At 44.9% G+C, this 17,240-nt stretch overlaps 1 protein-coding gene across 3 annotated transcripts in view; it reads left to right on the top strand.

Annotated features, from left to right (window-relative positions):
* The window catches only part of arhgef12b (Rho guanine nucleotide exchange factor (GEF) 12b), a 72,732-nt gene that overhangs the window by 30,903 nt on the left and 24,589 nt on the right, over nt 1–17,240 (top strand). For 2 of the 3 annotated variants that reach the window (XM_063203965.1, XM_063203963.1), the window contains exons 2-15: nt 4,606–4,626; nt 4,908–5,005; nt 8,293–8,391; nt 8,596–8,645; nt 9,312–9,369; nt 9,657–9,832; nt 10,283–10,360; nt 11,488–11,601; nt 13,612–13,746; nt 14,765–14,908; nt 15,245–15,337; nt 15,659–15,769; nt 16,583–16,681; nt 16,958–17,000. In XM_063203965.1, coding sequence (XP_063060035.1) covers nt 4,606–4,626; nt 4,908–5,005; nt 8,293–8,391; nt 8,596–8,645; nt 9,312–9,369; nt 9,657–9,832; nt 10,283–10,360; nt 11,488–11,601; nt 13,612–13,746; nt 14,765–14,908; nt 15,245–15,337; nt 15,659–15,769; nt 16,583–16,681; nt 16,958–17,000 — 1,319 coding nt within the window. The remainder of the gene's footprint in view (nt 1–4,605; nt 4,627–4,907; nt 5,006–8,292; nt 8,392–8,595; nt 8,646–9,311; nt 9,370–9,656; nt 9,833–10,282; nt 10,361–11,487; nt 11,602–13,611; nt 13,747–14,764; nt 14,909–15,244; nt 15,338–15,658; nt 15,770–16,582; nt 16,682–16,957; nt 17,001–17,240) is intronic. The other variant, XM_063203964.1, reaches the window with a different exon arrangement.

Genomic DNA, 17,240 nt, shown 5'->3' with positions numbered 1-17,240 from the left:
AATGACTTTCTCACTCAGTCCTTTTCAATCACCTTATGTGCACTTGCTAGGTTTTCCTCACAAATGAAGTGATGAATGAGTGAAACTAAACAACCATGACATGTTGAGGAGGATGTTGACTGACAGATCCACTACTGGAGCTTTTAAAATAGCCCCCTCAGCTCTGTGGAAAAAGAGAGAAATGTCCTACGAGACCTTTGTATCTGCATGCTTTGTTGAGCCGGCCCGGTATTGTCATTTTCTGAGGCAAAGTCTATTTTTAAACCAGCCCAAGTTCTCAGCCACTTCCTACCTAACCTTCAGTCCAGTTTCAAGTGGCTACATTTCAAGGACCTAAAATATCAGAAGAGATTCCGTACTCCCGGACCAAGTTAGATGTTGCCTTCCTTGAACAGGGAAATTATTCTGGCAGAATATCCATCACCAAAAGTGGGAAGGGAAACAGATCTTAATACAATAGATTATGACGAATTATACAGTACATAGCAAATGTTTCATATTGTATAATATAGGGCTGTAACGATATTGTATTGAACCGAGAAATCGTGATACACAGTCACGATACTGTATTGTGATATAAGAAGGCAGTATCGTGATACACCTTTTCAAAGTTCTGTTACCCTTCAGTGCAGAAAACAACCACATGATATGATGTAATTTTCCTCTCAAGGTTCAAATCTTCCTTATTATTATTATTAAACTGTTTTTAATACTCAGTAGCAACTTGCAACCTGCTCTACATCTAAATCATTGTATTTTTTTGTGAAGATAAAAATAATACATTAAAAAAAATTGTGCTGTGTATCGAACCGTAGGTCAAAGACCGTGATACGAACCAAATCGTGAGTTCAGTGTATCGTTACAGCCCTAGTATAATATATTACAGTATTAGTGTATATCCAAAGATGGGAACAAGTCACTAATTCACAAGTACGTCTCAAGCCTTCAAGTCAAGTCACAAGACACATTTGACCGAGTCAAGTCCAAGTTCAAGTCATACCAAAGTCAAGTCCAAGTCCAAGTCTTGTTTTTTACCAAGTCCTTAACAAGTCACCATGTGTTCTACGCACAATCTTGGCAACTACTGTTATTCATAAATTCATTAAGCTTACCTCTCCACACTGCTATGTATTTCCCCCTTTGCCTGTCACTTTCTAAACAAAAATAGTAGGTCTACTGGTACTAGTTAATGTAATTTTCTTTTTTTTCTCCATGTAATATTTTCACATACAAATGCAAAAATGGAGAGCTTTTTTAGACTTGACCATTGCAAGTCCTTGCAAGATAAAACCGTCTAGTAGTCTAGGCAAGTCTCGAGTCAGTAGCGCACAAGTCCAAGTCAAGTCTCAAGTCATGAACTTGTGTCTGACTCAAGTCCAAGACACAAATCACAAGTCCTCATCTCTGTTCGCCTCTATTCCCTCTCTTGGGTATTTTAGTTGAGTGAGAGCAGGTTCAGAGCCCATTTATTTGCATGTGTTTCATTGTACTGCAGTATTGTACTGGCTGCAGCTGGGTTTTCCCTTTAAACAGGTTGTCTAGCATATTTTGGATAATGGGTCTCTATTGTGGAAATGGGATTAGATGCATTCTTTTGATTGGACTGAGGACGTTTGCGTGTGTGCGTGTGTGCATGCATGCATGCGTGTCCGTGTGGCAGAGAGTGGAGAGGCAGTGCCTGGTCCCTGTGCCTAGGCTGGAAAGCTTGGCATTGTCTGACGGCGTTTTGTAATGTTTAGGCTCGGGGCTTGTTGACCACGGAAAGCTGAAATAGAAGTCCCTAGTTTGGGGGAGTGAGAGGGAGAGTGAGGGAGAGAAAGATGGAGAGAGAGAGAGAGAACCAGAGCAAGGGAGAGAAAGAGTGTGTGTGAGAGAGAGACATAGAGGGAGGGACGGAGAGAGAGAGAGAGAGAGAGAGAGGGAGAGGGAGAGAAAGATGAACGTAGAGCGTGAGCGAGAGATGGAGGGAGAGAGTGAGGAAGAGAGTGGGAGGGAGAGGGAGAGCCTGAGACAGGCCAAACCCTGCCCCCTGGTTTTCCTTAGGAACTCCCACCAGCAGCAGCAGCACCACCACCACCATTACCCCACCACTGCTCCTCTCCACCAACTCCTCTTCACCCTCCACCACTACTCAACTCAACTCCACCCCACCCTCCCTCTCCCCATTCACACATTCAGGAAATGGGAGCCTTGCCAGGAGCCCTCTCTGTTTCCGGGAATCAGTCCCACAATGCCAGTGTGAGGCTGTCGGCTCTGACGTGAGCGCCATTGTTCCCAGCGCAGCGCTCATTGTCCAGGGGAAGGAACAGCAACAAAAACCAAAAGCAGCCGCGGAAGAGGCAGGGGGGAGGGAGGGTGGACAGGACGTGGAGTCTGGGCTATTTCTGTAGAGAGGAGGAGAGAGAGCCTCTCTGCAGATTGCTCTCTCTCTCTCCATCTCTCTCTCTCTCTCTCTCTCTCTCTCTCTCTCTCTCTCTCTCTCTCTCTCTCTCTCTCTCTCTCGTACTCACTTACTCACAACCTCTCTCTCTCTAGCGCGCGCGTGCGCGCACGCTCTCTCTCTCTCTCTCTCTCTCACGTGCGCTAACACACTCTCTTTCTCTCTATCTCTGCCTCTCTCGTACTCACTCACAACCTCTCTCTCTCTCTCTCTCTCTTCCTCTCTCTATCTCTGTTGCTTACTCTTGTATTTACTCTCTCTCTCTCTCTCTCTCTCTCTCTCTCTCTCTCTCTCTCTCTCTCTCTCTCTCTCTCTCTCTCCCTTTCTCTCTCTCTCTCTCTCTCTCTCTCTCTCCCTTTCTCTCTCTCTCTCTCTTGCTCTCTGGCCTCTGGCCTCTGCCACTACCACCCTTCCAGCTGCAGTCCTCCTCAGGCCTGGAGAGCAGTGTGGGTAGGGCTCTACTAAGCAGGCACATGACTACTTTACTGGGGAATGCCTGGTCATATTGACCAGAGATGTGTATACCATCACCAAGGTGGCTACATCTTCCTCACTATTCGATCTAATTGACTGGCATCAAAGTACTTTACTTAAAAATGTCCTGTATCAAAAAGAGGCAATGAACCGAGGTCTGTGAGCACTTTGCTATCAATATGAGGACTAACTTATTAAGATGCTGCTAGAAACTGTGCTGATTGAGGGTTAAATGTAATTTAATGTAATCCCCATCACAGACAATTCTGGTGGCCATTTGGTTTTCTTTTTCAGGCCGAATAAGGTTCTAGAAGAGGGGTGTCAAAATCAGTTCCAGGGCCACATACAGCACATTTGATCGTAAAGGGGCGGGACCAGTAATGTAGCTGCGAAATATTGTGAATTTCTGCTTCAAATCGGAATCGCATATTGACTTACTAGTAGGACTGTCACAATATTCAATCAGTCAATATATCGTACAATAAGTTTTTACTAGCATGATAAAGAATATGATCATACTGAATATCGATAGGCACATTTCACTCAGCGCAATGATGCTTAAACGTTGGTGTACTTTTAATTTTCAGTCTGTCTACCTTGTCTATCTCTATCTACATTAGTGTCTATCATCAGTCTATCTACCCCATATCTAGCACCCCCTGCTGTGATGCTTTCAAAATTAGAAAGGGTGTATTCGCATTTCTATCCCATTGTCATTATATATTTTTTAAATGACCGAGAAGACAATATTATCGTTTATCGCAATCATTTCTTGGCCAATTTATCGTCCAGCAAAATTTGTGATCGTGACAGGCCTACTTACTAGTCAATCATCTCGAGGTGTATGTCAGTAGGTATATCATGCATATCAGCATTTAGCTGTAAATGTCAAGCAAAAAAGCCAAATTCTTTCTCATGCGCCATGCTGTTGTAATGGGCTAGAGATAGTGGTGTCAACAATGATCGATTCGGCGATCCGAATCGATCCGGGGCATGGACGATCCAGATCCAGATCCGGCAAGTTCCAGAATCAATCCGGCAATTTTTTTAAGTTTCAATTACTTCCATGGATATTTCGGGAGTAAATGAATGTTAAATTAAATAAAAACACTTCAAAACATTGCAAGACTGATACAGACTGATACAGAAAACAGCCAATAAATTGTTGCTCAGTATCTGACTACTTGTATTTCCTCATCATGGCTGAACATTTGCTTTGCGTTCAGTAGAAATGTAATGCATTGCAATGCATTGTCGAATTGAATCGAATCGGATTGGATCTAATAGAATCGAATCGAATCGGATCTACTACCTCCCGAATCGTGATCGAATCGGATCGTGAGGGCAGTGCCGATCCACACCACTAGCTAGAGATGTACTTTTTTTTGAAAAAAAATAAATAGTGACTGATGTAGACACAGATAAAACACAAGCAGTTTTTATAGATGTTTGGCTGTGTGGATAAGAGACACCAGGATTATGACAAAAGGACATTGTGTGGAATATTTTTAACCATACTTGATGACGTGTGATTGTCATGTGCATGGAAATGGGCTAAAAATAACCCAGGTTTCCCAGAGGAAGTAACCGAAATGAAACCTATGCCCATTTTTTTCCGCAAATGCTTTTTTGGAGTGTTGATTGAGTGTCTCTGGACTGTGCCTCATTCTCTCTTATTTCCTTTCTTGCAGGTTTCCCAAAAAAACTATCAGGTGAGAACCCCACTCTTCCTGCTCTTACCTCCGTTGCTTCATGGAAGAATACATCTGTGTAAGAACTTAGATGTGTCATTTTAAGTGATCTTTTTGTGTGTGTGTTCTTTTGTGTGTGTGTGTGTGTGTGTGTGTGTGTGTGTGTGTGTGTGTGTGTGTGTGTGTGTGTGTGTGTGTGTGTGTGTGTGTGTGTGTGTGTGTGTGTGTGTGTGTGTGTGTGTGTGTGTGTGTGTGTGTGTGTGTGTGCGTGTGCGTGTGCGTGTGCGTGTGTTGTGCGATAGCAGGACAGGAAGCATTCTCAGCAAGGACCATCCCCCAGATAAGAAGCCCAAGAGTGACAAGACATCTGTCCCCTCCTCCAATGAGTTTGATCCCACAGGTATTTAAAGTCATGCACACACACGCACCAGCACTCAGAGGAAAACAATTGCACGATAGGTTTTAGGTTACAATTGCATCATATATGGCTGTGGATCACACCCATTCAAATGATCAAAAGAAATAATCAGCTATTGTAAAAAATCCAGCGTGATTCTCTTTTTATATGGACAATAGCCATGTTTTCCTTGCACTTTACTTCAAGCGGTCCTATTGTGTGGTGAAAACAGTTGAAATTCATGGACTGATCAAGAATGAATCCTTAAACTGACCACAGACCACCACAGTGTCCTCTCCTGTTAAAATCACACTATGACATTACACTTCAACACAGAGACAGTTTTATTGTGTACCTAACAAATGCCATGTTGCCAGTATTTTTATATAATTGGTGGCCCCTTGAACCTTGAACACCAGACCAGTCACCGGAATTGCCAGCTATTGTTGTTGCTCAATGTTATTCCACAGACCAGTGAGCGGACAAGTGAGATTGATGGCCAGGGTCGGAGTGCGCATCCGTCTAGCTTTGACAGGGGCCAGATAGGTCACTCGAGTGCCCTCTTCATGACTATTGACACCGCACGCCATCGTGATAAGGGACGCTAGTGGACCTTATCGCTCACAGGGGCTGTGTTTCTCTGAAAGTAGTTGAGTTGAAAGAGCTTCGTCAGGTTTTCCACCTGTTTCTAGATGTCGCATTCTTCCATTTAGTTGAACAGTTGAAATAGCTTTGAGCGTCAGAGAAATGATGTGCCACCACCACACACACAGGGCTCTGAGCACTCTTGCTGCAGCTTCCTACATAGCAATCTGTTTGAAAAAAGGCAACCCTTGATTGAGAAAACTACCACCAAATACTGCCATGCACAACTTGCTACTGACTTCCTCGTGTACACAATCACATCAAATTGACAGCTGGGTGAAGCTGCGTGAAGCGTAACTGAATGCAGCAGATCCTTTTCTCCTATTTTGTTAGCTTTTCTGTTCTTTTTGTTTGTTTGCCCTGGCTGAGTCTGGCTGTTGTTTCATTTGTTCCCTGTCCTTGTTGGCTGGCTGCTGTGTCCGTCCGGGGTGTGTGTTGGTCTGGCAGAGTTGCCAGTTCAGAACAGCAGTCTCAGCAGCAGCAGCGGTAGCGGTAACGGCGGTAACAACAGCGGTAACAGCTGTGCAGTAGGCGATGGGAAGCCAGAGTCCTGTGGTAAGCTGAAGCTGAAGCTGGTGATGGTGCTGCTGTGATGGTGGTGTGGTGTGGTGTGGTGTGGTGTGCCTTTCTCCTCTCCTCTCCCTGCCGTGTGCGTTTGCGCGTGCGTGCGTGCATGTGTGCGTGTGTCTGTTGCCTTTCCCGTTTGTTAACATGCTGCCCTATTGCAGAATTACCTCTATCCCCCCCCTCTCTGTCAGTCTCTTTGTCGGTCTTCCTGTATGTCTCTCTGTACCCACCCAACCCTCCTCCATTGCTTCCTTTTTTTCTTTTTTTTCTCGTGGCATGGAGTTCTCTCTCTCCTCAGCGTTTGTTTTTTTGTGATGAGAGTGCCCGCTTCTTAACATAACTTGCGTGCTGCCTCACCAACAACTCTCCACAACTGCATGAAACCAGTCTCATTCTATAAGCCCACTGGATATGGATTGCAGAGTGTTCTGTTGCAACATGAAGTACTTTGACCTTCCAGTACATGGTGGCCTCTGGCCAACCTTATTTTTCATAGGGTCAGACTGACATTAACATTGATCTGAGCAGTCAGAAATAAAGAAAATACTTTCAGTGTGCTGATTTGGAAATCTTAGGCCTCACGTATTAAGACTTGCATCCCAGTCTTTGTCTTATTCCTACTTAGTCTTTGTTTGTGCAAATCTGCTAAGATACAAATGCACCAAAAACATCCGATGCATCAATGGATGTATAAAAACATTTTCATGCTCAGGTTTTCTGTTATTATTTACCAAGAGGAAAAAAACAGAAGTGAAGCCATTTGCAGAAGCATGAACTATGTAGAGTTAACATGTTTCCATGACCGATTAAATTGGCTGTTCTAGCATTTGGTTAAGACCCTAGAACCACTAGTATGAGTGGAGGGTCCCCTGGATTAAGCGAGGTATGGTAATCCTGATGTATAGGAACTAGGCTGTGTATGTGCTGTACCAGCTTTGCTTGTATGCAAATAATGCAACTGGAAAGGAAATACAAAGGGTTGGGGTAGGGTTGAAGCATTTACATAGGAGAGTGAGCCGTTAAGATTTTCTTTGAACATGGTAGAATCTGATCAGATTTGAGGAAGGTTTCTCTGGTGTTAACACCTTTGTGAATGTAATTACTGTGCTAAAAACGCTAAACTACCTACCAGAAGGAATTACATATAAACAAAAAAAATATACGTAAAGATGTTCTGATTGTTGACATTTAGCTGTTGGTGTAAAAAACCAGCTGTGTATGTGTAATCCGTGTACTCTGTGAACATGTGACCTGATAGGGTGGTGTCAACATGGCCTGATCCACTGATATGTCTCCTACAGGCCAGAAGGTCACGACCGTACCATAATGCTCCTGAGTTTCAGCCTGCATGCCATCTCATCTTGATATCCGACTCAATCTGCCCGTGTTTGCACTTATACGGTTGCTGTGTGCAGTCAAGAGACTTAAAAACATAGTGAATGTGTGGACACTGAAACTTTGGGTTTGTGTCTTTTAACCATCTGTTGGGGGAATGTTGTGGGTTGAAACTTGGCATCTTGTGGGGGAATCTCAATGTCTTGTTGAGATTCAGGATGAGACTCACCAGTGTTATTGTGGTTTTAAAAAAGCATATCTGCATTCAGGTCCCTGTCTACGCCTCGGAAGTCACTCTGCCTGGTGCCCTTCCGTCGACCCTGAAACACACCGCACACCACACACACCCACAGGCCCGCTTTCCCCTGGGACGGCCGGTGGCATCTGTGCTTGCCAAGCTCGTCCTTTTATGTGTCCACTGGTGAAACATGGACACACGGCTGTGCCATTGTCTCTACCTCACCCGTTTATTCTCTCCCTTCTCCCCTTTAATTCTCGCTCTTCTTCTCTGCATTTTCTCCCTTTCTTCACTTTTTTTCTTTTTTTTCTTTATTTCGCCCATTCTCTTGCTTTCCTTTTTCTTCCTTCCTTTCTTTCTTTTTCTTTACTTTCCTTTCTGCCTTTGTCTGTCTGTCTGTCTGTCTGTCTGTCTGTCTGTCTCTCTCTCTCTCTCTCTCTCTCTCTCTCTCTCTCTCTCTCTCTCTCTCTCTCTCTCTCTCTCTCTCTCTCTCTCTCTCTCTCAGGGCTTGTTCAGCGGTGTGTCATCATCCAGAGAGATGAGAATGGCTTTGGCCTGACTGTCAGTGGAGATAACCCCGTCTTTGTGCAGCTCGTCAAAGAAGGTGAGGCTGCAGCGCCATCCAACCCCCGCATCCCCACATCCCAGCCCTCTTCTCACACGTCACCATCTTTTATATATACCCACAACACCTTCGTCACCTCTGTCACTGTCACCCTCTCGGTCGTCTCTTATGCGTGCCCTCCTTCTTTCTTCTCTTCCGTGTGATTTTTCATCCTTTTTTCCTCTCTCCTCTTTGTGTTTTTAGATGGAGCTGCCATGCGAGCTGGCGTTCAGACCGGGGACCGGATCATAAAGGTGAGTCTGTGTCACAGCTCGTGGAGGAGTTCAGCCTGGCTGTCATAGCGAGATGGCAATACACGCTGAAGAAGGGCTATCAGATCAAAACATTCATGGTCGAAGGGAAAAATCTCAGTGCGGTCCTTGAGTTCCTCCTTTCGTCTATGCTTTATGTGTTAAAAACTGTGTAGAAACATCATTACGTGATAGTGTGAAAGTGTCTCCTCCACTTTCAAGCTGTCCCACTGAGCCCCATGAAGGTGCCTTGGTCTGCCAAACTTCCTGTAAGCAGTTTCAGAGTTCTCAGAATGATGACGTTTGGGCATCTTTCAAAGTACTTTGTAAAAGGTACAACAAATCAGACTGCTTGTTCTGGTGAAGATGATGTGTGTGTAGTGTGTAGTGTTGCATTTCATTTACTGGTACCTTCTTGGACAATTTAAAATCTGATAATTGCAGGTCAGCAGACTGACTTGAATATTTACACTTGTGCGTCTAATGATTAAGGCTAGGAGGAGTCTGCAAAATGATCTGCAATGTGGTAAAGGATGTTGATGTTGGGTTCGCAGACACGTGGAAACCATTAGATCAGAAAGTCCAAAAATGGTTTGTCTTAAACATTGTGTCATCTACTGGTCGTGTGAAGGTCAATAAACATGCATTAACATGTGTTTCCTGTTCTAGGTCAATGGAACATTAGTAACCCATTCAAACCATGTAGAAGTTGTAAAGCTAATCAAATGTAAGTACTGTAAACAAGAAATCCTTTCACCTCGATTAGTATCATCTGCTCAGTATTTTGTATGAAAATTACATATTTCCCTCCCTTTCTTTTCTTTTTCACTCGTTTTTTCTCTCTCTCTCCATCACTCTGTGCCCACCTTAATCCCTATCTGCCCTCACATATCTGCCCCCCCCATCTCTCGGTCTTTCTCTGTCTCTCTCTTTCTCTGTCTCTCTCTCTCTCTCTCTCTCTCTCTCTCTCTCTTTCTCTGTCTCTCTGTCTCTCTCTCTCTCTCCATACTGCAGCGGGCTCCTATGTGGCCCTCACTGTGCTGGGTCGTCCCCCCGGGCTGCCCCAGATCCCACTGTCGGAGGGCGAGGGAGACCTGTCCTCGCCGCACTCCCCCCTTCTGACCACAGGGGAGCGCTCCTCAGCCTCCTCTAGCCCCTCCGAGCGTCTGGCCTCCCCTCTGCCTGCCTGGGTAAGAGACCACCATCCCGCTCGGGGCCCATAGACATGGTTATATTAGGCTCTAGGCTGGCCAGCTTATTGAGGATTTCCTATTCTGTATACCGGTGGAGCCTCCTACTAAAGGTGTGGATAGAAATTATGTCATTGAGATTACGATACAAAAGTTGGTGTGTCAGTACAATTACGTACTGATAAGGGGAGTAACATGAACAATGTTGAAAAATGGCAGTTTTTGTCATCCTTAAATGGTTTATTATAGATTCAGCAGCATAATTGATTTCAATTACTAGGTTATATCAATTTGTGTAAATATTTGTATCTTATGATGTAATATCCATACTGGAATGTAAACAATTTTCCTGTGTTGTATTCAATCGTTTAAACTGATTTCAGGCATGATATCCTGTAATGTCCTATAATAACACATCAGCCAATGTCCTGTTCCTGGTGTGTTGTGCAGGAGGAGAACAGCATGGTGCACAACCAGAAGGTGGACATCCTGCAGAGGATGCTGACCAAGGAGCAGCAGGAGCTGCAGGCGAGTACTGCCTCCTCTAACTGTGTGTGTACACCAGAAACGACCGAAGCTACCGAGTAGCCGAGGTCATTGAAGAAGTTTCGCCATGAATTCGCTTTAGTCGCTTTAAAAGTGACATTAACATGTTTGATTTAGCTAATCACAAAACGGCTCTGGCTTGTCAGGCTGGGACATTCAAAGATATAAACATTCCAATTGGCTTTCGCAGAACCGCGTCATAGCTCATTACCATAATATTAGCTGACCTTTTGGCTTGGGGGCTGGATGTTCTTATTCCTCACCGTTGTCCAAGAGCCATGTCGAGTTAGCATTGACTGTGGATTGATTCACCAATAGATAGCCAAACCAAGCTAAGGAGGAGTCAATTTAAACAGCCCAGTGCTCAGACAGAAAATATGGCTGAATCACTGACATGAATAAAATACTATACATGTCAGTGGAAGAAATGGATTCCACCTCGCACATTCGGTCACACTGCTTGCAGTTCGGATGTGGTGTAACAGTGACATCAGTTCAGCTGACATAGAGTGGGACTAAGCTAGCAAGGACTCTCTGAAGAGGGGAACTTGACTGTGGTTTCCACACACTTAGGTCAATGTCTATCAGCTTTTGTGTTTGGAAGTCTCCATGGTAACATGATACACAATGAAAACGCTCTTTCGTTGGACACACGCACACGCGCACACACACACACACACACACACACACACACATACACACACACACACATGCTCACACTCACACGGTCATTGGTGGTGGTGCTTCCCCTCTGACTTTTCACTTCTCACACACAAATGCACACACACACACACACACACACACACACACACACACACACACACACACACACACACACACACACACACACACACACACACACACACACACACACACACACACACACACACACACAGCCCCTCCCACTTTTTCTCACTTCTCCCTGTCAGTTCTCACCACACACACACACACACACACACACGCACACGCAACACACGCTCACAGGCAGCATGAGATCCATGTAGAAAAGTCTAGTGTACTCGTAACAGGGTTTTATAATACAGTAGCAGGCGGGCGGCATGTTTGCGTGTCACTCATCGGCGGGTCTACTTGCCTCTCGTTCACTGCAGGCCATGAACGAGGAGTACAACAGGAACCCCAACCCCAAACTACTGAAGGAGATCAAGGACGCCAAGAAGCACATTCCACAGCTACAGGGACAGCTCAGCAAGGCCACAGCACAGGTGAACGCACGCGCACACACACAAACGCACACGCACATCACAAACACATTCCACAGCTACAGGGACAGCTCAGCAAGGCCACAGCACAGGTGAACGCACGGATGCACACACAGACACACAGACACACAGACACACAGGCACACAGGCACACACGCACACACGCACACACGCACACACGCACTTGTACATCCCACACATTACAAACACATTCCACAGCTACTGGGACAGCTGATAAAGGCCACCTTTGGGGGTAGCTCAGGTGATCACATATACACACACACACACACACACACACACACACACACACACACACACACACACACCACATCACACATCGCTCACATACAGTACGTACCTACTTATCTTATATACAAACACATCTTACATACACACAGAATTGCAGGAAGCAGATTCGACAGCTACCAAGGCCAGCACACACACATACGACTCCCAGTTCCACTGGTACAGTATAGTCTCTAAAGAGCCTCATGGAGTGAGATATAGAGCTAGAGAGAGAGAGAGACTGTGGCAGCACAGGTGATCACACACACTTGCCTCACATGCACACGTACCTTACACACATAGGTACATACCGTTCACACACATACACATACCTTGCACACATGCATACCTCACACGCACACCCCTTTGCTTACCTTTCACCCACATGCATAACTTACACACACACCTGTGTGTAATGCATGTTTTGCCCTCTACTAGAGTTCATGTTGTTAATGTAAGGCTAATATTTTATGAATGGCTAGAACAGTGGGTAACAAACTGTAGATTTCACTGACCCACAGTGTATGCTTATGTCAGCCGCATGGACTTTAGGGGTCATGAAATTAGCAGGTATGCTGGAGAGTATGCATTCTTTGTAGGCACATAGTGGGTAATTTACTCCTGCTCTCTTCACATTTTGGCCTCTACTTTTGACTTTTTAGGAGAAAATGTCCCGCCGATAACAATTGAGATACTACACAGTAGGTGCGTAGTCATAGTTCCTGTTAGTCTCTTGCACTTTGTGACTTCGGTGACAAAGCAGTCATTTTACGAGAGAATCATTGTATTTTAGACTGTTAGCCTGTCATTGTGGGACACTATTATAATCCAAAATGTGTCTCCATGATTTTTATTTCATCAGTCTAAACTGAACAGGTTGCATACATAATGCACTTTTTGTCTGTGCTTGCAAAGCAATCTGCAATTTGACTGTTGATTGAGAATGCGTAACCGATAGCTGAAGTAGTTGAAAGCCTTGTGAGTTTTCTGACAGAAGGTGGTGTGCTGATGCGGGAAAGGACGCTGCTATGTGCATCAATGATCTACTCTGTGTCAACAATGATCGATTCGGCGATCCGAATCGATTGCGGGGCATGTATGATCCAGAATCGATCTGGCAAGTTCCAGAATCGATCCGGCAATTTTTTAAAGTTTCAATTACTTCCATGGATATTTCGGGAGCAAATGAATGTTAAATTAAATAAAAGCACTTCAAGACATTGCAAGACAGATACAGACTGATACAGACTGATACAGAAAACAGCCAATAATTTGTTGCTCAGTATCTGACTACTTGTACTGCCTCATCATGACTGATTAAACATTTGCTTTGCTTTCAGTAGAAATGTAATGCATTGTAGAATTGGATTGGATCGGATCGCATAGAATCGGATTGAATCGAATCGCTACCTCCCGAATCGTGATCGAATCGGATCGTGAGGGCAGTGCCGATCCACACCACTAATATATACTGTATTAAAGGAAGTGTGTTGTGATGTGTATGTATACTGTATTAAAGGAAGTGTGTTGTGGTGTGTTCTGTGATAGGATGGTGGTGTATCGCCTCAGGAGTGGACGGCTATGGTCTGTGCGTCTGTGTGTGTGTGTATACTATATTAAAAGAAGTGTAATGTGGTGTGTATGCTGTATTAAAGGAAGTGTGTTGTGGTGTGGATGCTGTATTAAAGGAAGTATGTTGGTGTTGGTGTATGGTGTGTTGTGTTACAGGATGGTGGCGTATCGCCTCAGCCGCCGGACTCTGAGCAGGAGGAGGTGGGGGGCGTGGAGAGGAGGACGCCCGTGTCCTGGCTGGGAGACTCCACCACCGACGGCTCCTCCTGGAACAACAGCACTGCACCTCCAGTAAGGCCACCACTCACTCTCTTCTTCACCCACTTCACTACTCTGTACACCAGGCACTTTTTTCTCACCACCCCACCCCACATTTGATACTCCGTTAATTGGTAAAATCGTAAATGGACGGCCATTTATATATAACTTTTCCACTCCTTTAAAGGGACACTGTGCAGGAAATGGTCAAAAAAGGTACTGCAACTATGCTGCTCATTGAAATGAGGTTGCCTATTGCCAAATTTTCCCTTTTCATGAAAGTTTACTAAGTAATAAACTAATATTTTCTAGTATGGCCCAAGTACAGTCAGTCTTACAGCTAAAATGGCTATTTCTGGAAATTAAAAATGGCAGACCATGGAGAAGATCCCCCTTTTCATGTATGAAAAGTGCAATTTTTCCAGTCATAATGAACCCTTTGACTTTGATGGTTGTGGTAAATATTCACGAAAAAGGTAACATTAGTGAATGGTTAGCATGGATTCTAGAAATAAACAACAAAAAATCCTGCACGGTGTCCCTTTAAGCACTCAAAGTGCTTTACATGGATGCCTCACATTGACCCATTCACATTCACATTCACACACCGGTAGCCAAGGCTTCCACACAGGGTACCACCCTGCCACCAGGAGCAATTTTGGGGTTCTGTATCTTGCTCAAGGACACATCAATGGGGGTCAGGCAGAGTGGGGCTTGAACATGCAACCTTCTGGTTGCCGAACATGCTTCTCTACCAACTAAGCCACCACCACCGCAACTCCGTTGCACCATCACCACTGCACCACACATCCATTGCACCATCAGCAACATTGCCTGATCACCACCACACCTCACCTTCAGTTGATAGTACAGATGATTGCCATTATTTAACTTTAAGTGTAGACTTTGAGACCCTGTTGCCATCACTGCCCATAGTGTGTAGTAGGCATGGTGTGTGGGTGTGTGTGTGCGTGTGGGTGTGCATGCATCATGGGTGTTTTTGTTTTCCACCAAGACAATGACGTATTGACTAATTGTTTGTGTTGCGCAGGGATCTCCGTGCCTGAACGCTGCCGTCTCAGACAGTCCCTGCCAAAGAGAGACCCCCTGCCACAGTCCAAAGATCACGCCCCGAGGCAGCCTCAACTCCTGCCCCTCACCAGACACGGAGGACCTGCCAGAACTGCTGAGTCAGGTGGGCCGCCCTCATCCCCACATCCCTCGTCCCTGGACCGTTCAAAAGGGCTTCTGGCTCTTAATCGGCCAATCAGACAACTTAGAGGTCATGCTGTATCTCGTGTGATAATGGTTTGGTTTTGGCCAAAAGTCAGGCATGAAGTAAAGCCAGTTTTTTAAAAAAAATCTGCATACCCTCAAATCAACAGTATCAGTGGAAAAGCCATGATAAAAATAAACATTATTTGGACAGTATTAGACAGTATGCCGTCAATGCCACGTCTCCCAACCTCATGTATTTATGAGTCAAATTGTTTTGTGTTTTAAATGAATGTTTGGCTGTGTTTCCTGTCAGGATTCCCAGTCCAGTGTGGGCAGCCCCATGTCCCGCGTGGCCCCTCAGATCATCGGTGCTGAGGATGATGACTTTGGCACCGAGCAAGAACAGGTAATGACCATTCATCTTGGATCTCTCCATCTTTTCAGCTACTACCTACCGATCCTCTCTCTCTCTCTCTCTCTCTCTCTCTCTCTCTCTCTCTCTCTCTCTCTCTCTCTCTCTCTCTCTCTCTCTCTCTCCCTCTCTCCCGCAGCAAATATCTCTATGGGATAAGAATCTAATCTCTCTCTCTCTCTCTCTCTCTCTCTCTCTCTCTCTCTCTCTCTCTCGCACACACACACTCAGTGTTTTTTTAGCTGTATTTCTGATTTCTCTCATTGTCTCTCCCTGTGTGTGCGTTTGTGTGTGTGCGTGTGCGTGCGTGTATAGATGAATGGTCAGTGCAGCTGTTTCCAGAGCATGGAGCTCCTGAAGTCTCGACCGGCCCACCTGGCAGCCTTCCTGCATCACGTGGTCTCTCAGTTTGACCCCGCGCCCCTGGTACACAGGCCTCGCCATTGATCCGCTCGCCTGAGCAATAACAACATAGTGACTAACATTACTGGCCACTTCTAAGGAGGTCATTGGGAAGTAGTACTGGCTTAGATTAGGAGTTATTTATTTATTATGAACAAAGCTTACATTGCAGTAATATTTTGGGCATTATTGGGCACTTTTTTTAAGCGCAATTGAGCACTGAATTGCAATTGGAGATTTGAGGGATTTTTGTTTGACCTACAACAGTGAGGGGTTTAGTAACACTTCAGCTGATTTAACATTTGGCTAGAATGTTGGTCATTGTAGCTTTAAGAACATTTTTAACATGTCTGCAGAGGTTGAGACGTGCCCCTGTTGTAAATTTGCCGTTTCCAGAATGGCATTGACTAACTCGTAATGTATTACCAGAGATGGTAAGATTGTCTCTCTCTCTGGTATTATTAAAGGCTCTGCATAATGTTGTAGTAGTGCAGTAGTCTGACTAGACGCCTGACCCTCTCTACTTCTCAGCTACGAATAAGAATAAGTCGAGATGGGCAGGCTCATCAGGCTAGTAGTGCAGTGCTATGGTAGTAAAATGTATTCAATGACCATGGATGCATTTCTCGAAAGCGTAGTTGTTAGCCAGTTAGCAACTTGGTTAGTTTCCAATGGGGATTTGAATTGCAAACAACAAAGTAGCTGACATAGCATCTACGGTTTAGAGAAATGCAGCTCATTTCATTATTCCACTGATGGAATGATGCACATTATGAGGTTTCGATGGCTGCAATACTTACTGTATGTATGTCCTCTCCTCCTGCCGGCCCATTGCAGCTGTGCTACCTCTACGCCGACCTGTACAAGCAGACCAACCCCAAAGAGACACGCCGGCTATTCATGGAGCTCCACACGTACTTCATGGACCGAACAGCAGTGAGTGCTGCCCTTTTTTTTAGTCTGAAGAGGGATTTTCATCTGAAACATCAAACAATATAAAAGTGGGAGCAGGGAAGTCCTGGTTGAAGCAGACTTTTTTCACTTTATATGTTGTCATTTGGTTGTCCTGCCCCCAGGTCAGATGTTTTTGGATGTGCAGGCTTTAACCTACTCCTGCTGTTCTTTTTGAGCCATGTTGATGGATAGTGCCAAGCAAAAATGCTAATGATTATCTGAAATCATTTTCTTTGTCTCGTGTGTTTGTGTGCATAGAACCTGAAAGTAGCAGTGCCTGAAACGATATCAGCTGAACTTGGTAAGTGGGGCATGCTCTTTACAAGTCTGAATCTGAATAGCGCTATGTAAGAGATAACCTTTACAGTGCAGCTCAGTACATGAAGTGTGTGTGTGTGTGTGTGTGTGTGTGTGTGTGTGTGTGTGTGTGTGTGTGTGTGTGTGTGTGTGTGTGTGTGTGTGTGTGTGTGTGTGTGTGTGTGTGTGTGTGTGTGTGTGTGTGTGTGTGTGTGTGTGTTTTCATGCGTGTGTGTACACGCAT

This window comes from Engraulis encrasicolus, chromosome 7 (genome assembly GCF_034702125.1).
Source record: "Engraulis encrasicolus isolate BLACKSEA-1 chromosome 7, IST_EnEncr_1.0, whole genome shotgun sequence".
Taxonomy (NCBI): Eukaryota; Metazoa; Chordata; class Actinopteri; order Clupeiformes; family Engraulidae; genus Engraulis; species Engraulis encrasicolus.
The sequence above is the reverse complement of the archived record's forward strand: the minus strand, read 5'-3'. Positions and strand labels throughout refer to the sequence as shown.